The 23,046-nt window shown below is 41.8% G+C and overlaps 1 protein-coding gene across 2 annotated transcripts in view; it reads left to right on the top strand.

The window, feature by feature from the left end:
* PAWR (pro-apoptotic WT1 regulator) overlaps positions 1–2,332 on the top strand; it is a 73,382-nt gene extending 71,050 nt beyond the window's left edge. For both annotated transcript variants that reach the window (XM_069975647.1, XM_069975639.1), the window contains exon 7: positions 316–2,332. In XM_069975647.1, the coding sequence (XP_069831748.1) occupies positions 316–402 (87 nt within the window). In that variant the 3' untranslated portion in view covers positions 403–2,332. The remainder of the gene's footprint in view (positions 1–315) is intronic.
* Positions 2,333–23,046: the final 20,714 nt, after the last annotated feature.

Here is a 23,046-nt window from a genome sequence, read left to right as displayed (position 1 = left end):
GCGCACAGTGCCAGTCTCTTCCCGCGCCCTGACTGGGCATAAAGCACTGGGGGTGGGCCTGCCGACCCCCACTGTGACGAAACCCCCTCCCCTCAGTGATGCAGCTCTGTTGAGGGGAGATCGTCACAGTGGGGGCTGGCGGGCCCACCCCCAGTACTTCATGCCTGGCTGGTGCTCGGAAATAGACCGGTGCCATGTGCTATAACCAGGTTAAATTATGTGCAGTATGAATTTACAAGCCTGCCTTTATTCATATACTGATTTTTTTGAACCATTGTTATTTTACTAAATGCTTTTTCTCACCTTCTTTGTAAGGATTTGGATGATATAGAAGATGAAAATAAACAGCTAAAGCAGGAAAATAAGACCCTTCTGAAAGTGGTTGGCCAGCTGACAAGATAGAAGACAGAGTGACATTTTGCTGTGGAAACAACACTACTGATTTTTCTTGAGATACGAGGGGGTAGCATAGGGGAAATTGGTTAAGGGGATCTTAAGGCAGCCTCTTCGATGAAGGGGTTTACCCAATGCTTTTCAAAATTTGATAAAAATTAGATTTGTATATTTATTATTACAGACTGCGTTCTTGGAGGTTACAGATTGCACCAGATTTTGGTTTATAGCTATATAAGAGGCAGAAAAGATTTTGCACTGTCATAGAAATAACTAGCAGATAAACAATCCTGTGCAGTTTATTTTTTCATACATGGACAGGTGATCTTTCATGTCCTTCTCATCCCATGATAGGGAAAGACTGCTTATTAAATATATATGACTTTTTAAATGCAAGATTGCCCAAGGAAAGTGCAGTGGCCAGACTAAAATGCCCCACCCATAAGGTCTAGGAAAATTCCCCAAGGACAAAGGGTGAAGGAAGAGGGTTGTCAGTCTAGTCACTGGAAAGGAATGTCTCATGTCTGGAGAGTCCTAATCTTTACACATAATATCAATAAGGTTTCTATTCTCATATTTCACTCACAGTTTGCTAATGCAGCACTCATTGTAGGGGTAGTGATTGATGCTTGGTTACATTGTCCTAACTATAGTGTGCAGGACGCTAGTCGGCTCATTGTCTTATCTCACCAAGTTATCACCACTACATCATTGGTATGTGTATATAGAAAGACTGAGTACTTGCAGTTCACAATGAAGTAAGAATTGTTTACATATACCTGTTCAGTTCCTTTGGGTCTTAAGGTCCTAAAACACCTTAAACTTTAGACAGCCGAACTTGCCACTTGTGGCGGATTTGGCCTCCAATTAAAGGTCTATGGGGCTCTCCCGAACAACCACTGACAGGCGATGTTGGTAGTCATAAGGGTAAGGCGTGATGGAAAACCACGACCAACCCCATTGTTTCAAGAGAGTTAAGCGGCTATAAGAGCTTTCTCCTCCTCATAGAGAATACAGGAACGCTTGGCCATTCCAAAAGTTCCTGTGTGTTTGTAGAGGACAGGCAGCGGGCAGTAGAGATTACCGACGTTCGAACAATTGTTTATCCATCAGATATTGAAAGTGTATGGGTACCTTTAATTTTACCTTGCTATGTCAAAATATATGAAAAAGCTATAATGAACTGTTATAATATGCCTAGGAGTATAATCCATTCCGATTCACCATATAAGCCTGTTAAGTAGATGTTTACATGAGCTAATGCAGTTACCATGTTGACAGGGTAATACTTGATGGCCAGTGGCAGATTTAAGGTAGTTCTTTTTGAACATTTGTGTATAATTTTTTTTGAGGCCGTACACTATTCATACAGCACACTACATGTATTGAAGTATGTATAGACGGCATAGATGTGTTGTCCACAATTTTTGCCAGGATTCTATATTAGAAAGCTCATACCTAATCACACATATTAGAACTTGTCTCACCCTAGTGTATTTGTCTTGCGACAAGCCTAGTAGGCCAAAATGAAAGAACATTGCTGTAGTTTATAAATCGATCTTGTAACAAATGTTTTAATTTGAAAGCATGTGTATTTGTGTGTTGTTGTCCACATTGGGGGAGATTTATCAAACTGGTGTAAAGTAGAATTGTCTTAGTTGCCCCTAGCAATCAATCAGATTCCACTTTTTATTCCTCACAGACTCTTTTGAAAATGAAAGGTGGAATCTGATTGGTTGCTAAGGGCAACTAAGACAATTCTTTACACCAGTTTGATAACTCTCCCCCATTGTTGCTATTCATCTTGTCTAAAATAATATTACTTATAATATAGCCCTAAATCTAAATTCATTTTCTGGGTGATCTCGTACAGGGTCATTTTACAGCAGTTGCTTAGCATTTCTTTTAAGTATTAAAAGAACATTTACAAGTTTCTTAATTCACTTGTTTTCTGGTAAATCATGTTCAACATTGCTACAAAATTATGTGAAAATATAAGCAGAATATATACCTATAAATTGCTTCCTGCCTTTATTGATGTCCAGTATTCTGGGTGCTCTTTGTGTAATGGTGGCAGAAAGGGGAGTTTCACATAAATGCAAATTCTGTGGGTGTATTATTTTCTCTTGGGCTACTGATTCTTGGCAATGTGTTTTATCCAGCCAGGTACAACTCTGGAACTCTGAGATTTCTATATTCTGCTCAGAAATCCAAAAGTTCAGAGGTGTAGCTCACAAGCACTGATGGTAAAAAGAGCATTCTTTTACCTTTGCTTAAAGGGATAGTCCACGGATAATTCTTTGAAAATGTACTGCATATGAACCCAGATATATTTTGGCTATTACTGTTGTATACATTCGTAAAGACAAATATAGTCAGCTATTTCTGACTCATTTGCCTTTGTTTATAAGTTTTACTTGGCTGTGACTGTTTTTGCCTACCCACGACCTGCATCCTTGCCATAAAACATGAAACATGTGTATAACAAATATAAAGGGCAAGCTGATTCACTTATCATTCTACACATGCTTAAAGTGTACCTGTTCAAAAAAAAACAAAAAACTGACCAACCAATCAACCTGCTGCTAAATCAAGAGTGAAAAAGACATTCCCCCTAGACTTACATTATGAGGTTGTCTTGCCGGGAGTGGAATGCCTATTGTGAAATAACACACCAACAACATGCATTTTATTTATATTTCCACAAATATAAACTCATATAAAGGCATATTCACCCACAAGTGCATTGTCCATGATTTGAGATGCTATCCGAGGTTGGCTCATTGGCTTTGGCTCATTTATAAGCGCTCCATGTTGCTATTCTCAGAGAATGACCAGTGTTGGGAGAAGAATGAGCTCAGCCCAACTTCTTCCGGGCCGTTCTCACAATCTGTCAGGGTCTGAACACTCAGACCCCGACTGATCAAAACTTTTCACATGTCTCTCTGAGAAAAGCTTTTTTTTTGTCACAGTACCTCTTTAAGGCTGGTGTCAAACACAGGAGTTTTTGACCCAGAGGCAAACATAGATCTAGTTGGAGTGATAAGTAAAAAAACTTCCATTTATATTATCCATTCCTTTTGAATCCACCACTGGCTTTGGCTCGAAAGACTGAATAAAAAACTGCCACAGAAATCTGTAAAACCACCCTACTGGTTTAAACTAGTTAACCAAAAATCTGTCTTGTGCAGACTGGTATGTCCACCTATATGCGACATCTGCCCGGGGATCACTGTGCTGGAAGATGAAATAGTAAAAGAATACCTGTATAAAGTAAGGCTGAGTAAGGGAACATAATAGCAATACTATCACTTTATTGGTGTAAAAATTCCTTAGATCTGGATAAAATGTTATCATAAATTACAGCCTGTACGATAGTCCAGAACTGTGATCACGATTCTGCAAACTTTAAACGGAAACTTTCAACTCATACTAAAGGAGTCAGGATTCATACCTTCTCATCTTATTTCATGAACATGCAGAACTCCTATTCCAGCAATGAACCATGCATTTCAAAAAGGGAAAGCAAGAAGAGGTGGAGAAGGGAGGGGTGACGCATGCTTCCTGAAGCTCAGCATAGCCTTCTTGACCCTTTGGCTCTGAGCATAATCTACAAGCGACAGCTTTTCTGTCTGAAGATGCAGCCCTTCAAACTGAAGATGCAGTCCTAACTGAGCAAAAAACAGCGGAGGAGATGAATAAATAATTTTGTGGGAAAAGATTTAGTATGTTCATTTTAGGTGTCCAGTGGGGGTGTCCTGTCAGTTACCAATTAGGACCACCCACTGGACTCCTAAGGCCAGAAGTAGGAAGCAGGAATTTCAATAAATAAAATACAAGTTATACTGATACTGTTCCCAGAAAACCATATATTAATCTGTAAGCATTGCTGGCTTTGTTTTCAATGTGGCAGGTTGGGATGTAGTTTATAGTAGGCTTGATAGTTGTTTCCAGTAATAACCAAAAGAATTGTGATTGCAGCTTATGGGTCTGTCTGGCTGTATCTCATTATTTATTCTATTTGCTGCATTACTCAGCCTTTTATGGATGGCTTATCCATATGTAAACAGAGCAAGGGTGTTCAAAGGTGAATATACTGTATGTATTAACAGCTGTAGTACTGAACTGCTTGTTTCGGCTCCATTTATTCTACTTTTATATGCAGTTCTATTGCTTTTATTGTGAAAAGAAAGAGGGAAATAAAATAGACATCCTTATTGCAAGTCAATATATGGCTCTGCGCTAAATTAGACCATAGAGTCCGCCATTATTAATACAAGGAGTTGTGAGAATGACTACTACTGTGAAAAGCCATATTCACCTTTGACCACTTCTACCTGTACAGCAGAAAGATAACTGATCTCTGTCAAGCCATGGGTGCCTAGGGAATATAGTAAGGTGGAAATAAAAAACCTTTCTATTGCAGTAATACATATTCTTGTATAAATGTACTTGAGTCTGTGAGTATCTAGGGGACATGGTAATTTATCTTTTAGTCACAGGAAGTGGCTCAACATGAAAAAAATAAAAAATTTTTTATTGTTATTAAAGCAATATTTGGTTTATGTGTAACATCAGTAGTTTAAAGTGAACCTGTCACCTGGAAATTGAGTAACAAAGAGCTAACAATGTTACATTGTTTTTGGGGGAAGGATACACATATTAGCTGTCTAAAACATTGCCCTGGTTCACACCTCTTTGCCTCTTTACTGCAACATAAACAGTATTTTTAGCATAATGAAAGTTAAAATGTGTATTCCTTTCCCAAGAACTATGTAAAATTGTTAGCACTTTAATACTCAATTTCCAGGTAACTTAAAGTTCAGTAAGATGTAATACATAGAGTTCGTTCCAGTTAGAAAAAAATTAAACCTGTAATATAAATTTCTGTAATTGAATATTGAGAGAAAAAAAAAACTTCTAGGGTATATTCACACGAACGGACTCGCAGCGAGATTCTCGCTGCGAGTCCGGCAGGTCCTGGCAGTTCCTGCTGTAAGCATACATTACCTTTCCTCGCTGCACGGGTCCAGCGTCCTGCTCTCCCATCCTGCCAATCAGTGTGTTGCCCAGCCGCATGCTTACAGCGGGGGAGCCGGGCGTGAGCAGAAGGGGTTAAGGGCGGTAGAATTACATACTCGCAGCGGTCCGTTTGTGTGAATATACCATTATAGAGGTTTTTTAACCTATTGCTGCTGGTGCATATAAAACAATAAACAGGTTATCTTTACCTGTCCGCGCTCCCTCGGTGTCCTCCTCTGGTTTTGCTGGTGACGCCCGCTGACTGCAGAGTCTTCACTCCCGAGACAAACTTATCTCAGGAGTGACAGCCAATCACTGTCCGCAGTGCTGTCCTGTCTCAGTCAGTGATTGGCTGAGCGAGATTAATTTGTTTTGGGAGTGAACGCTCTGCAGTCAGCGGGGACCCTGACGACACCAGAGGAGTACACGGAGGGGGTGCAGACAGGTAAGGCTAAAATTTTTATTGTTTTAAATGCACCAACAGTGATATATTAAAAAGGCTGACCCCCGGGCAACCCCATTAAAAAATTGATCCTTTGGAAGAGCAAATGCCAACTTTGAGGTTCAGGAAATATGGTGACACTCTTAACCACATAATCTGGTAGATTCCATATATACACTGGTACATTTTATGGTCAAAGATGTGTTTACTGTTCTTTTTTTCCTGTATCTTAGCCTAAAGTGTCACTGTCATTATATTTCAAAATCTTAATCAACAGTAGGTGGGATTTAAAGCAAGTTTGCAATATACATTCATTATTTTTTTATAGTTATCATGGAAAACATGGCACTTTTTTTTCTTTTTTCAAAGAGATCGTTAATTCTGCCCATAGGTAACGTTAATTGTTTGTACAGCCTGGGAACATATCCTTAAGATGGACCAGATCCATGAAAGAACTTGCCTAAAGGAGTATTCTTATCACTAACTTAGTTAAACTAACACAGTACTTGTAGCGCTTGTTAAATTAAAAATTTTTGCAAATACATTAATTCAGCAAACTTCTTTTTCCTGATATGCCTGTCTTTTCCTCCCAATGTTGACAGCTCTTTGTCTAGGTTACTGACCACTGTTCTGCTCTAAAAGCAGTGGCTGGTTAATATATACAGTAACTATAATGTAGATGTATATGAAGATGAAGAGATAGTGGGAGAGTGTGTGTATGTATGTATATATATATGTGTGTGTGTGTGTATATATATATATATATATATATATATATAATAGTGTGTGTGTACTGTATAATAACTATGTATACTATAGCTATTTATACACCAGCCAGACCATTGCCTTTAGAGTTTCCAGTACGGGGCGGGGGTTGGGGTCTGTTCGGCGGCTTAACGGTGATGAAGATGGCCCTGGTACTACTCCCTCATCATGGGAGATGATGGGAGTAGTAGTACTGTGTATATGTGGCAGCAGCAGCACCGAGCAGGGAGGGAGGGGGGAGGTAGATGCACAGGCACCTCTCTCTCTCCCTGCTCGGTGCCCTCCAAATGTACTGATTGAATACATTTATGGGATACTTTGGGGAGCAAGGACACTCTCGGACTTGGCCGTACTTCTTTAAGCGATTTATCTGTACATGTAAAAGCAAGCTCAAGCTGTCCCAAAGATAAAGAATTCACTCTATGCCAACTTTTACTTTTCAGAAGTGGCAAGTTACAAATTTTGTGCAAATGTAGCATACATCAAACTTTGGTGACTTTTGTACAGTACTTAACACCGCCCATCATCTTTTGTACAATGAGGATAAGCGCTTTTACCTAATGTTTATTTGTTCTACACCAAACAGCACTGAGTTGACAAATGATCATATGAACTTGTCTTCTAGTATGTCTCAATTTTCCCTTTATTTTGATGGTTAGGTAACAGAAAGTTAAATTTTGGATGGTTATTGAGATTACTCTTGATTTTTTATTGTATTTTAAGGACCCACCACTATATACACTATGCTGCAAATGTAATATATACATATATATTACTTTGTATGGTTAGAAAGAAAGTGGAAAGCTCTTCTGAAGACCTCCTCTTACACTTTTTTTTCTTTTAATCCAGGCTACTAGTTGCTGCCAAATATGAACATATATGCAAATATATACATAGCTAACAATTTGCTTTAATTTGTCTCTAGAAATATTTAACGTTATAAATGACAAGTGATATACTGATAGGTGAAAATGTGAACACGTCATTAAATTATATTGAAAAATTCTGACAACTAAATATCTCTGTGGCACCGCTAAAATATATGAAAAATAAAGAATGTTATGGTTCTGATGATATTGTACACTCTATGAATTATTCTGGAGCTTTAGTATTATGAAAAATTACATTGTGAGTTACTTTATGAATAAACTGCTTCTGCCATTTTAGGTTGAATTGAACATAGTGAAGTATGAACGTGGCCTAACGCAGACCGGCTGATTATACTGTGCTAAACTTGCCATACTGTACTACAGTATAGTGTCCTATTAACACACTAATAGTGATGTTGGTTTAAGCTTTACATGCAGAGATCGCCAAGGATTATGGCAAGATGAATGTGCTCATCCTATTAAAGGGTTTGCTTTGGCATAATAAAGACTCGCAAGACAACAGGGGCTGATGTAATATTAAAAAATATATTCACCCATCTTAGTCTCCTGCGCAGCCACAACTACACTCCTCATCCCTGCCTATTTTCTGTGTCTCATGGCCCTTGTGACATCATCTGATCACAGGAACCAGGTAATAAAGAAGAATGTAACACAACCCCCGCTGTCCTACAATGTTTTATTTTATTTTAATGACCAGTTTAATTTATATTATTGCAGTAACTAGTGACTGGATTGGTGATGCCTATCACTGTTTATGACCATATACACAGAGCAATGGTCAGTATTAGTACCAATCCTGTTTACACTAATCTTCCTTCCCATAAAATATACTTTGCCATTTCACAGCCAGAATTGCATAGCATACTGCTCTGATGTTTACTTTATAAGTCAGTGGGATCAATTAGGGTCTTTTACAAAACAGATCATAAGGTAGTTGTACAGCCAAGGAGATGAATATACTTTTTCACATTGCTTTGAGCAACAAGGTTTTTTTTTGTGTGTTCGTTTTAATAAAAGATTACTTCTTTAATACACAGGCAGGTTAGACTTCCTGAATATCCACCTTCTAGTTTAATGCATTTACGTTGCCTTATGATTCTAGCAACTTTTTCAAATTACATTTTTGCACTGACAACATGTTGCAGGACAAGAGTATGTCTGGGAGTAGGAGAACATAAAAAAGTAGTTAAAGTCATCTTATCTGGTGCCTGCATGGCGCCGTGTTCTACTCCTGGACCTCTCTGGCTGTCTTCTTACCTCTATGCCATGAACATCACAACCCGGTTGATGGATGCCCCGCTCAGCCGGTCAGTGACTGGGGCGGGGCGCTGCTGCAGTCATGAATTGGCTAAGGGGGCTAAATCACACCCATCTGTGATGTTAAACCTGTGTCGTGACATATCTGGAACCCGGGAGAAGACAACTGGCAGGATCCGAGAGCTTTGTGATGCAGAGCAACTTGGGCTTTTTTATTTTTTTGTCCCCCACCAGACTTCTCATTTAAATTGTCATTTGTAAAACCTCTCATCACTTTTATAAGGGTGGCCCATCATCCTTGATCGATAGATCTCTCCTTGTTTTGACATTGTGAGAGATTTATCAGTCTAAGCTTTTGGGGCAGGGGGATGCGCCAGGGACCATCCTGATGATTTGTAGTAAAACTGATGACAGGTTCCCTATAAATGATGGATGAGAACCCATTTAAAATATTCAAAAATATTAGCTGTTCTACGTTAAAATCTCTGCTGCTGTCCTATACAAAAGACACTAGCTGATCCTAATGTGGCCGTATTTTTCGAATTTGGCTGCAGGTTTTCAGATTCATGTGTCAGCTTCCGTATTTGCATTGGCAGTTGTAGGGACTAGATTTGTTTTAATATTTTGCTATGTGTGGTCTTATTACTAAAACTAGTCTAGTTCCTTTATGTATGGTTGAAAATCACTGCTTTTTGATATGCCTTTGTGCTAAAAGAGCATTCCCAACTAAGAACATTCTGATAGAGGCCAGACCTGTAGGATTCGCTGATCCTGGAAACCAGGATAAAGAGAGCCATTCATTATTTCTTTAGTGAATGTACCTTTTTTCTGTAGGTCTTTGCAAAGCAGATGGATGAAAGCAGTGCTACACATGGGAAATGTGTGAGGGAGCCTCAACACACTTATCTAGTTCTGTGTACTGAGGGTGGTTAGGGTCACCCCTGCCAGACTCGCCAGTGAGGAAGTCCTAGCAATACTGTATGTCATCACTTTGGTGGCATCTTCCCATTAAGCAAAAATAAAAGATAAATTTGAAACTTTTTATAGTGCCAACTCTCTTGGTATATTATCATATGGGTACAAACCCACTTGACGTATTTGCTGCGTGAATCAGTCTTAAAAATAAGCAGGCAAAACGCAGGTTGGCTTTATACAATTGTTCTGCGTTAAAATACGCAATTGCGTATTTTTGAAGCGTGAAGCTTGTTGTTAGCAAAGCATCAGTTGTTAACAACCTGTGCGAAAAACGCATGTAGCTTCACGCTTCAAAAATATGCAATTGCGTATTTTAACAACTGATGCTTTGCTAACAACAAGCTTCATGCTTCAAAAATACGCAATTGCGTATTTTAATGCAGAACAATCGTATAAAGCCAACCTGCGTTTTGCCTGCTTATTTTTAAGACTGATTCACGCAGCAAATACGTCAAGTGGGTTTGTACCCTAAGATAACGTTTTCTTTGCCAACTGGCCTCTGGCACTAGAAACGGGTTCTTGGCTGCTTGTATTGCTTGATCTATGAAAGTGTGGGGCAGTTTGGGACTTGCACTTTTTTCTACAGAATAATGTTATTTTAGATTAGTTTAAAAATAAAAGTAAAACTGATTTGTTCCCCATAGCTGGCCAAAGACATTAGTGTTAATGGGTCACAGGGATTTAGTAGCATACAAAGACTGGAGATTCCAGAAACGGCACTGTTAATAGTTCACATTTATTCTTAAAATCCATACACAATAGAGGTTATAAGAAGTTGAATAATCACATTATGTAGGAAGAAGAAATACAGCAAGATGTTTTTTCTTGCTGCTTGAATTTGCAGACAGACAATCTAGACAGCTAGACAACAAAAAATGGACAGGTTAGATAGTTATCAGACTCTCCAACAGATACCAATCTCAGTGTGCACTGACCAAGCACATACATCTAAATAGGGAAGTCAGAGGTTATAGTTGTCACACACATTATGGTTTGACGCATTTTACAAGTCAGTATAACATAACATTCTTTCTCAGGGTGGCGAGACTGTAGAGTTCCAGACAAAAGCCACCATTTTCAGTGTTAGGCATATAGGTACCTTCCCCTCTAATATACTGAGGCAACAGGCAAAGCCTTTGTTTCTAATTTTGTTATAGATTATGGTTTTATTAAAAAAAATTATATTTTATGTACCATTTTCAATGTGTGTTCTACAAGATGTGAAATAGTTGTATTCAAATATTATGTGTATACGTTTCTATATCGAATTTGCAATGACTTCTTTTTAACTAACTATTTCATCTGACTTTTCTACATTTCACAATCATGAACCTTTCAGTTACTGTACACAGAGTAATGTACACAACATAGTGCATGTACAATAATTACACATCAATAAAAAAAAAGCTTAACCTATGTGTTTGGTGTTTCATCCCTACCCCAACCCCCACTCCCCTCATTCTTTTTTTTTAAAGCCTTTATAATTTTTCCAAAAAGAGAAAATTTATAACAAACAATTCAATCATACAGAATCCTGCCACAAGTACAGTATTTAACCAATAAACGTAACATAGAAGACATTGTGTTACAATTAGGCTACATCAAAGGAATTTAAACAATCACAATGCATATAAAGCTATGCCATTAGAATAGATGTATACAAGAAAAACTTGGGTAAGAGAAAACTATTCACTCTCTCCATTCACACAATTGCTCCTCTCCCAAGCCAGGGTCATCCACAGGGGAAACCTTTAACGAAACAAGGAGGTCACTCTGTCGTATTAATAAGTGTAAGCCATGGGGACCAGACCTTATTGAATTTCTGCTCACATTTCCTACTCATATAAAGCAACTGATATAAAGGCACATATGAGTTCACAAAATTTTTCCAAGCGGCAAAGAGTTGCAGGAGTGCCATCTTTCCAGTGCAATATAATTAGTTTCCAAGCACACAAAAAAAAACATACCTAGATGCTCATAATGTGAGGAAAGGACAAATAAACATTAGGAACTCGGGTTATCTCTGACCAAAAGGGTAACAATTTGTGACACACCCAAACATAATGTAGAAATGTCCCGCACTTCTGTAGTTTGACAGATGTGTAGTAGATTCTGTATAAAAATTTGCTTTGTACCAGAAAATCTTGTGCATTCACCACAGTGCCATAGTAGGAACCCTCCACCTCTTTCCATTCATCCAGCCAGATCAAGCTCATCTCTCAGCCACAGGTCATATGCTTTTGCAAAAGGTTTAAGCATAGCAGATTGAAGGAGTGTGTATGCTTGCCTGAGTGGTTTGGTGGAGACATACGGAGTACCCAAGAGGTCTTCTTTTTTTAGGGTACAAACCCACACACCGTATACGCAGCAGATACGCAACAAATACGCAGCAGATTTGATGGTGAAGATTTGATGCTGTGTTCAGTTATTTAGATCTAATTTGCTGCGTGTTTGCTGCGTATCGCAGCAGTAAATACGCTGCGTATACGGTGTGTGGGTTTATACCCTTAGAATGATACCTGAGGGGTCAAGGTACCAAACTGGCACTTAAATGCATGCCTAAAATTTAAATAAGATAGGATTATTTCCTCCTAGTTTTTGAAGCAGACTTGAACTCGTAATCTGGTTTTTCATTGCGATGCAGTATTCACTCCATTGCCTCACTCATTTTCTTTACCTTCCACATGGCAGTTACAGCCTGACGCTTACTTGATAAAGAGCAGGATATAAACAATACATGAAGGGCTCATACACATGCCACTGGTTCCAGAATTTTTCCACATAAATTGATTTGGCATGTGTGCCATAGTATCAGGGCCGCTTTAACCAGAGGGCACATGGTGCACGTGCACCGGGCCCACTGGTTAAAGGGGCCCCCCCGAGCAGGCCGGCCGTTGCTATGTGCGACCAATGCGGTCCCACATGGCTCCGGCCACCAGCCTGTCAGGGGGGAGCGCCATGGATGGGTAATCTACTTACCCCTCCATGGCGCCCCCTGCAGGGCCCCCCCGTCCGCCGCTGCCCCCGCCCGCTGCTGCTGCGGTGCTGACAGAGAGAGAGAGCCATTGGCTCCCTCCCTGTCAGTCACTCTTGTGGCCGCACTTCCTGCGGTCACAAGAGGCCGCACTCTCCCTCTAGCGCCCGACGTCACTGGAGCGTTGGCGCGAGGGTAAGGGGAGTGCAGCCTCTTGTGACCGGAGGAAGTGCGGCCACAAGAGGGAAGAGAAGAGGAACGCGTGGACCCAGGTGAGTAACAGTGTTTGTTTTTTTCAATGTTATATGGGAGGGGGAGCTATATACTATGAGAGGGGCGGCTATATACTATGGGGGAGCATAGGGGGAGCACAGGGGACTATATACTACTGGGGAGCACAGGGGACTATATACTACTGGGGAGCACAGGGGGCTATATACTATGGGGGAGCACAGGGGACTATATACTACTGGGGAGCACAGGGGACTATATACTACTGAGGAGCACAGGGGACTATATACTACTGGGGAGCACAGGGGGCCATATACTATGGTGGAGCACAGGGGGCTATATACTATGGGGAGCACAGGGGAGCTATATACTATGGGGGAGCACAGGGGAGCTATATACTATGGGGGAGCACAGGGGGCTATATACTATGGGGGAGCACAGGGGAGCTATATACTATGGGGGAGCACAGGGGAGCTATATACTATGGGGGAGCACAGGGGGCTATATACTATGGGGGAGTACAGGGGGCTATATACTATGGGGGAGCACAGGGGGTTATATACTATGGGGAGCACAGGGGAGCTATATACTATTGGGGAGCACAGGGGTCTATATACTATTGGGGAGCACAGGGGTCTATATACTATGGGGGAGAGCACAGGGGGGCTATATATTATGGAGAGCACAGGGGGGCTATATACTATTGGGGAGAGCACAGGGGGCTATATACTATTAGGCGGGGGAGCACAGGGGGGCTATATACTATTGGGGAGAGCACAGGGGGGCTATATACTATTGTGGGAGAGTATAGGGGTCTATATACTATTGTACAGCACAGGGGGGCTACATACTATTGGGGGAAGCACAGGGGGGCTATATACTATTGTGGGAGAGCACAGGGGGGGCTATATACTACTGGGGAGAGTGCACAGGGGGGCTATATACTAATGGGGGAGCACACAGGAGGGCTGTATATAACTGGAGGAGCACATGAGGGTCTATATACTACAGGGACACCTTAAAACCATGATGGCACAGAGGGGTGTAACTACTGTATAGGGGTACAGGGGACCTAACTACTGTATGTGTTGGAGCCTAAAATATTTGTCTGGCAGATTCTGGAGAGAAGATTCACAGCCAGGAGAAGACTTCAAGGTGGCCCAGGCTGGATGGAGAGAAAAAGAAAAGGTGACAGACTCTGATCAGAGAAGACGCCCCCGGTGAGTCACTGGATGTAACTGCACTCTGTTATAGGGTTGTAGTGTTAGGGGTCATGATGTGGCGGTATTATGTAATGGTATCATTGGTGATAACTTTCTGTTTTGTTTAGTGCAGTTTTTATGTAATATGTAATCACTGTATGGTGGAAATAGTGTTATAAGGGAACTACTGTATGTATTGGGGCTCTTGATACAGTAAGGGGGCAAATTCAGTACATTATACAATGTGCCGAAAGGGAAGGGGGGGCTCACTCTTGAAGGCTGTGCACTGGGCCCACCAATATATTAAAACGGCCCTGCATAGTATGGTTAGGTGTAGGGATGGTCCGAACCTGCTGAGGTTCGGGTTCGTCTGAACCCGAACGCTCTGCATCAGATTCCCGCTGTCTGCCTGCTCCATGCAGCGGGAGGACCGCCTGGAAAACTGGGATACAGCCTATGGGTATGGCTGTATCCCAGTTTTCCAGGCGGTCCTCCCGCTGTATCCACCCTCTCCACGGAGCGTGCAGACAGCGGGAATCATTTCCGAGAGTTTGGGTTCGTACGAACCCGAATCAAAGCAGGTTCGGACCATCCCTAGTTAGGTGCTTTGATAATGTGCAAACCAATTTTATTTTATACTAGAAAATGTACCCGGCGCTGCCCGGGTATAAAGTGTCAGTGTGTTAATTAGATTTGTTCTAAGGTGCCCAGGAGGCCAAGCTAAAGGTATTATTTCATCTGAGTTAATCAGTGGAATTAGTGTATACCTGTAGTGCATAGTTGAAGGGGTTCTGTATACTCACAATGTATAGTTTTTAGGAGTCTCGCATATCTGTAGTGCATAGTTGGGGGGGCTGTATACCTATAGTGTATAGTTGGGGGGGGGGGGTCCTGTATACCTGCAGTGTGTAGTTGGGGGGGCTGTATACCTATAGTGTATAGTTGGGGGGGGGTCCTGTATACCTGCAGTATGTAGTTGGGGGGGCTGTATACCTGTAGTGTATAGTTGGAGGTCCTGTATACCTGCAGTGTACAGTTGGTGAAGGTCCTGTATACCTGTACTGTATAGTTCGGGGGTCCTGTATACCTGTAGTATATAGTTGGTGCTGTATACCTGTAATGTATAGTTGGTGGAGGTCTTGTATACCTGTAGTTTATAGTTTGAGGGTCCTGGTTACCTGTAGTGTATAATTGGTGGAGGTCTTGTATACCTGTAGTATATAGTTCGGGGGTCCTATATACCTGTAGTGAATAGTTTCAGGGTCCTGTATAACTATAGTATAGAGTTGGTGAAGGTCCTGTATACCTGTAGTGTATAGTTTGGGGTCCTATATACCTGTAGTATATAGCTGGTGGAGTTCCTGTATACCTGTAGTATATTCGGGGTCCTGTATACTTGTACTATAGAGTTGGTGAAGGTGCTGTATACCTGTATTATAGAGTTGATGTAGGTCCTGTATACCTGTAGTGTATAGTTTTGGGGTCCTGTATACCTGTAGTGTATAGTTTGGGGTCCTGTATACCTGTAGTATATAGTTGGTGGAGGTCCTGTATACCTGAAGTATATAGTTGGTGGAGGTCCTGTATACCTGCAGTGTATAATTTTGGGGTCCTTTATACCTGTAGTTTAAAGTTTGGGGTCCTGTATACCTGTAGTATATAGTTTTGTGGAGGTCCCGTGCACCTGTAGTGTATAGTTTTGGTGTCCTGTATACCTGTAGTGTCCTGTATACCTGCAGGGTTGTATTTACCCGTATGGCAGTGTTATTCAGTCACAGTGTGTCGGTATTGGTCATGTCTGGTATGGGGGTGTTATCCAGTCACAGTATGGCGGTATTGGTCAGGTCTGGTGTGGCGGTGTTATCCAGTCACGGTATGGTGGTATTGGTCAGGTCTGGTATAGCGGTGTTATCCAGTCACAGTATGGTGGTATTGGTCAGGTCTGGTATGACAGTGTTATCCAGCACAGTATGGCGGTATTGGTCAGGTCTGGTATGACAGTATTATCCAGCACAGTATAGCAGTATTGGTCAGGTCTGGTGTGGCGGTGTTATCCATTCACAGTATGGCAGTATTGGTCAGGTCTGGTATGGCGGTGTTATCCAGTCACAGTTTGGCGGTATTGGTCAGGTCTGATATGACAGTGTTATCCAGTCACAGTATGGCGGTATTGGTCAGGTCTGGTATGACAGTGTTATCCAGCACAGTATGGCGGTATTGTTCAGGTCTGGTGTGGCAGTGTTATCCAACACAGTATGGCGGTATTGGTCAGGTCTGGTGTGGCAGTGTTACCCAGTCACAGTTTGGTATACCTGTAGTGCCCTGTATATACATGTACTGTATGGATGGAGTAGGGGGCCCTGTATATACATGTACTGTATAGTTGGAGTAGGGGGTCCTGTATATATATGTTCTGTATAGATGGAGTAGGGGGTCCTGTATATACATGTACTCTATAGTTGGAGTAGGGGGCCCAGTATATACATGTCCTGTATAGATGGAGTAGGGGGTCCTGTATATACAAACACTGTATAGATGGAGTAGGGGGTCCTGTATATACATGTACTGTATAGATGGAGTAGGGGGTCCTGTATATACATGTACTGTATAGATGGAGTAGGGGGCCCTGTATATACATGTACTGTATAGATGGAGTAGGGGGCCCTGTATATATATGTACTGTATAGATGGAGTAGGGGGTCCTGTATACATGTACTGTATAGATGGAGTAGGGGGCCCTGTATATACATGTACTGTATAGATGGAGTAGGGGGCCCTGTATATATATGTACTATATAGATGGAGTAGGGGGTCCTGTATACATGTACTGTATAGATGGAGTAGGGGGTCCTGTATATACATTTACTGTATAGATAGAATAGGGGGCCCTGTATATATATGTCTTGTATAGATGGAGTAGGGGGCCCTGTATATACATGTACTGTATGGATGGAGTAGGGGGTCCTGTATATACATGTACTGTATAGATAGAGTAGGGGGTCCTGTATATACATGTACTGTATAGATGGAGTAGGGGGCCCTGTATATACATGTACTGTATAGATGGAGTAGGGGGTCCTGTATATACATGTACTGTATAGATGGAGTAGGAGGTCCTGTATATACATGTACTGTATAGATGGAGTAGGGGGTCCTGTATATACATGTACTGTATAGATGGAGTAGGGGGTCCTGTATATACATGTACTGTATAGATGGAGTAGGGGGCCCTGTATATACATATACTGTATAGATGGAGTAGGGGGTCTACCAGTTATTACTGTGGATGTTGTGAGGCAGCTTCCCTAGCAACCATTGCTCCCTGTGAAAATGAAAGCAGTAATCCTATTGGTTGCTAAGACTCCAACTGCCGTGTCTGCTGCAGCTAATTATATCACCTGTGTTTGCAGTGAGGAGATTTTCCCATTCATCTCTATGGGGCGCTCTTTCCCCTCCCCCTTCCCTCCTGTACATCTGGCGGGGACGGGACCTTCGCAATAACCTTCCCGGGCACCCAATGTATCTGTGTGCCAAATTTGGGGTCAAACAGTTCAGGCGTTTGGAAGTCTAAAGAGGACAGACAGACAGACAGACAGACAGAAGGACAGACAGACAGACAGACAGACTTTGATTTTTATGATATAGATGTGTAGGTTGTCACAAGTTGTAAAAGTGTAAAGTGTAGAAAACATTCTCACAACAGGTGAACAGTAGGCTGTAGTGCACGCTATTCTATATCGACGCTCCCAGGGTGAGGGCATCTGTTGTCCTGAGCTCTAAAACGGCTCAGTCATAGACTCTTTTGATTTTCCAACACCAACCCATTTGACCAGCACTCCAATGTGGTTCTCCACAAATTGCAGATAGTTCTGTGCTTTGGCAGGAAGGTCTTCCCATTCCCTGCACCAGTGGTGTCACTGTTCCAGCCTGCCAGCACTTCATATACCACTTCCACCTTCTGTACAATTTCTTTACTTGCTGGAAAGTATGGGAAATAACATCTCTTTGATCACTATATGCAAGTAGATTTGTATGTCTGGGTTTAATGCAGTAGTGGATTACAATAGGTCCGTTTCGGGCGGTAGCCCAGGGCCCTGAGCTCCTGGGGGCCCATGGCCACACAAAAAGACTTATACTTTCAGTGGTTTATTGTCTCCTGGCTAAAGTTCTGCCATGATTTGCAAAAAATCACTGCTTTTTTAATCGCATTTTTGCACAAATCAGGGCATCATGACATTAGCTATCCTGTACTATAAACACCATGCTAATGCTGCCATAGTTGCCATGGGGTTGGGGGGCCCAGGCTTAGTGAACAGCCCGGGGCCTATGGTAAAGTTAATCCGCCCCTGGGTTAATGATATGACTGTACACTGAAAGCAAAGCAACCTAAGATAAGTGTCTTAAAATGGAAAGGAGACCAAAATGAAAGACTGCATGTTCTTATATTTTAGCAATGCTACTCAAGGAGATAGCCATATGTAACGTTAATCACTCCAAAATGGACAAAATAGCTTTAAAATAATTTACACACACAGATGCAGGTTGCCATGAAAGCCTAATGGACAAACTATTAGCTATGGCTCTCTGTCCACGGCCCTCTGTCCTTTCAGCGCACTCTGTAGGGTGATTGACAGACAAGGAAGCCTGTTAGTTGCCACTAACTGGCCCCCTTGCCTGTTAATCACCTCGCAGAGTGGGCTGACAGGACAGAGACTAGTGTGCTCACAGCCCTGATGACTAGGTTCCCCTGCCCTCCCCCTGCCACCACCGGAGAGCTTGCAGCCGTTCTGAGAGCCAAATTAGCACAAATGTACTGATTGGTTCCCTTTAAAGGTAATGTACCACCTAGTTTGTGTGTATATATATATATATATACACACATATATATATATATATATATATATATATATATATATATATACACACACACACACACACACACACATTATATATATATATATATATATATATATATATATATATACACACACACACACTACCGTTCAAAAGTTTGGGGTCACATTGAAATGTCCTTATTTTTGAAGGAAAAGTACTGTACTTTTCAATGAAGATAACTTTAAACTGGTCCTAACTTTAAACAAATACACTCTATACATTGCTAATGTGGTAAATGACTATTCTAGCTGCAAATGTCTGTTTTTTGGTGCAATATCTACATATAGAGTATCTACGTATAGAGGCCAATTTCCAGCAACTATAATGGTACTTTTACACAGAGCGATAATTCGCCCAATCGCACGATTAACGATTTTGAATGAACAATGTTTTTTTTTATAACGATCAGCATTTAGACGGACCGATACATCGTATGGAAAATTCGCTTTGCGATCGTTTAAGCCTATCTCACACATAGGTGAAATCGCTGAAAGAATGTTTACACGGAACGATCTGCGAATTTTTTGCGTACGATCAACGATGATTTGAGAACATGTTGAAAGATCAAAATGAACGATTTTTTGCTCGTCGTTTGATCGTTCGCTGCGTTTAAACGAATTTGACCGTTATCGTGCAAAAACGAACGATCAATCGTCCCGTGTAAAAGGACCATTACTCCAGTATTCTAATGGTACAATGTGTTTGCTCATTGGCTCAGAGGGCTAATTGATGATTAGAAAACCCTTGTGCAATCATGTTCACACATCTGAAAACAGTCTAGCTCGTTACAGAAGCTACAAAACTGACCTTCCTTTGAGCAGATTGAGTTTCTGGAGCATCACATTTGTGGGGTCAAATAAACATTCAAAATGGCCAGAAAAAGAGAACTTTCATCTGAAACTCGACAGTCTATCCTTGTTCTTAGAAATGAAGGCTATTCCATGCGAGAAATTGCTAAGAAATTGAAGAAGATTTCCTACAACGGTGTGTACTACTCCCTTCAGAGGACAGCACAAACAGGCTCTAACCAGAGTAGAAAAAGAAGTGGGAGGCCGCGTTGCACAACTAAGCAAGAAGATAAGCACATTAGAGTCTCTAGTTTGAGAAACAGACGCCTCACAGGTCCCCAACTGGCTTCTTTATTAAATAGTACCCACAAAACACCAGTGTCAACATCTTCAGTGAAGAGGCGGCTGCAGGATTTTGGGCTTCAGGGCAGAGTGGCAAAGAAAAAGCCATATCTGAGACTGGCCAATAAATGAAAAAGATTAAGATGGAAAAGAACACAGACATTGGACAGAGGAAGACTGGAAAAAAGTGTTGTGGACGGATGAATCCAAGTTTGAGGTGTTTGGATCACAAAAAAGAACGTTTGTGAGACGCAGAACAAATGAAAAGATGCTGGAAGAATGCCTGACGCCATCTATTAAGCATAGTGGAGGTAATGTGATGGTCTGGGGTTGCTTTGGTGCTGGTAAGGTGGGAGATTTGTACAGGGTAAAAGGGATTCTGAATAAGGAAGGCTATCACTCAATTTTGCAACGCCATGCCATACCCAGTGGACAGCGCTTGATTGGAGCCAATTTCATCCTACAACAGGACAATGACCCTAAACACACCTCCAAATTGTGCAAGAACTATTTACAGCAGAAGCAGGCAGCTGGTATTCTATCGGTAATGGAGTGGCCAGCGCAGTTGCCAGATCTGAACCCCATTGAGCTGTTGTGGGAGCAGCTTGACCGTATGGTAGGGCTGGGCGATATTGGCCTAAATCAATATCGCGGTTTATCGCATATGTAGCTGCGGTAATGATAATTGGACGATAACTATGGCATGCCCCTTGTAAGCCACACCCCTTTTACAAGCCACACCCACTCAGCCGTGCCAAACTGGGGATAGTTTGTTTCAATAAAGTTCAAAAAATGTATGGGTATACGGGGGGGCGGGCAGGGGTCTATGAGTATACAGGGAGCTGCATGCTGGGACCTGTAGTTCCCTCAGTCACAGTACAGGGCTGTAACATAGGAGGAATGGATGGGCTGCAGCAGCCAATTATTCCTCCTATGTTACAATCCTGCACTGTTACTGAGGGGACTACAGGACAGCCGCCCCCACATGCTGCCCCTCCACCTTCAGCTAGGGGGTTGGGGGACCGGCACCAGTCCTATCCGAGCGCCCTTCTCCTCCGGCCGGCGAGCGCTGCACATGTTAATGTCCTGTGTGTGCAGGGACGCCGGACGGGACACGATCGGCGGGACGGGCTTCGGACGGGACGGGGGGAAGGGCTGTGCACTCAGGAATATTTACCCTGAACCCTGCTGCTCCTCCACTTTCCGCGCGCACACCGGCGTTCCTGCACACAGGGCCGGCGAGCGCTGCACGTTAATGTCCTGTGTGTGCAGGGACGCCGGACGGGACAGGATTGGCGGGACGGGCTTCGGACGGGACAGGGGGAGGGCGGGCGCTCGAACTGGACGGGTGCGGGCTGTGCACTCGGGCATTCTCACCTGGGCCCTGCTGCTCCTCCACCTCCCGCTCTGATTCCGGCGTCCCTGCACATAACGTGCTGCGCTCACTCCGGGCAGCGAGTTTGCGTGCAGGAGCTCTCTGGGAGATAAAAATACAAAATTACCGCAGATACCGTCCTGGCTAAGTTGAGGTCGGTTAACCGACGCCAGTGACGGTATCGGTATTTTTGCGGTATACCGCCCAGCCCTACCGTATGGTACGCCAGAAGTGCCCATCCAACCAATCCAACTTGTGGGAGCTGCTTCTAGAAGCGTGGGGTGCAATTTCTCCAGCTTACCTCAACAGATTAATAGCTAGAATGCCAAAGGTGTGCAATGCTGTAATTGCTGCAAAAGGTGGATTCTTTGACGAAAGCAAAGTTTGATGTAAAAACAATGTTATTTCAAATACAAATCATTATTTCTAACCTTGTCAATGTCTTGACTCTATTTTCTTTTCATTTCACAACGTATGGTGGTAAATAAGTATGACTTTTCATGGAAAACACAAAATTGTTTGGGTGACCCCAAACTTTTATACGGTGGTATATATATATATATATATATATATATATATATATATATATATATATACATAGAGAGAGAGAGAGAGAGAGAGAGAGAGACAAGTGTTGTTTTTTTTCTGAATGTGATTAATTTAATTTATGTTGTATATTATTATGGGGGCTGCCATTAACTATGTTAACAGCATGTAGTGATATGCTTTCAGCAAGCCATATGCACAATAGACAGGACTCATTAAGATAATTGAGAAAGGATTCTAGGCATGCTCTGTGACTTTTATAGAGGTCATTCCACAGGAGAAGGGCACTGAGTTGTGAGCACCAGCTATTGTATATACCTCTGTTATAAATATACTGGTGTAACCTGTCACTGTATTCCTGTCTGTGTTGATAAGGTGGGTACTGCTGGAAAATGGTCTATACAGAACAGGAAGTCCGTGCTTAGTTTTAAGCGTAGTGTTAAAAAAAAAACCTGCAAGATTTCAGGATTATTTTCAAACATATATAGTAAAATGAAAAATAAAACAAAACAAAAAAAAACACACCAAAAAATATGTTTGACAAATTAAAAATCCCCCAATTCTTGATTTGTTCAAAGAAAGGGCTTCATTCTATTGGAAGCTGAAATAGGTACACTTTTAATTAATAAAAATAACTTACAATGTAATAAAAACCCTGTTTTGATTTTATGTCTATGCATTTTTGCTTTAGCTCTTTTTTTTGTGAATGTCCTACATTTAATTGGATTGGAACCTACAGGGACATTCCAGAAGGCAGATAACAAATTGCTTGTTGCACTTGTACTAATATATATATATATATATATTAGTTTACTTTCTTTTCTTATGAGTGGCATCACTCTATATACTATGTATATGGTGTAAACATAGTCTATATGTAAATTATATTTTACAGGGATGTATGTATTGCACCAAAGACCTAGAATGACAGTTTTACAGCTCCACAGC

The sequence above is a fragment of the Dendropsophus ebraccatus genome, chromosome 1 (assembly GCF_027789765.1).
Source record: "Dendropsophus ebraccatus isolate aDenEbr1 chromosome 1, aDenEbr1.pat, whole genome shotgun sequence".
Taxonomy (NCBI): Eukaryota; Metazoa; Chordata; class Amphibia; order Anura; family Hylidae; genus Dendropsophus; species Dendropsophus ebraccatus.
Note: the sequence above shows the minus strand (reverse complement) of the source record. Positions and strands in the feature narration are given on the sequence as shown.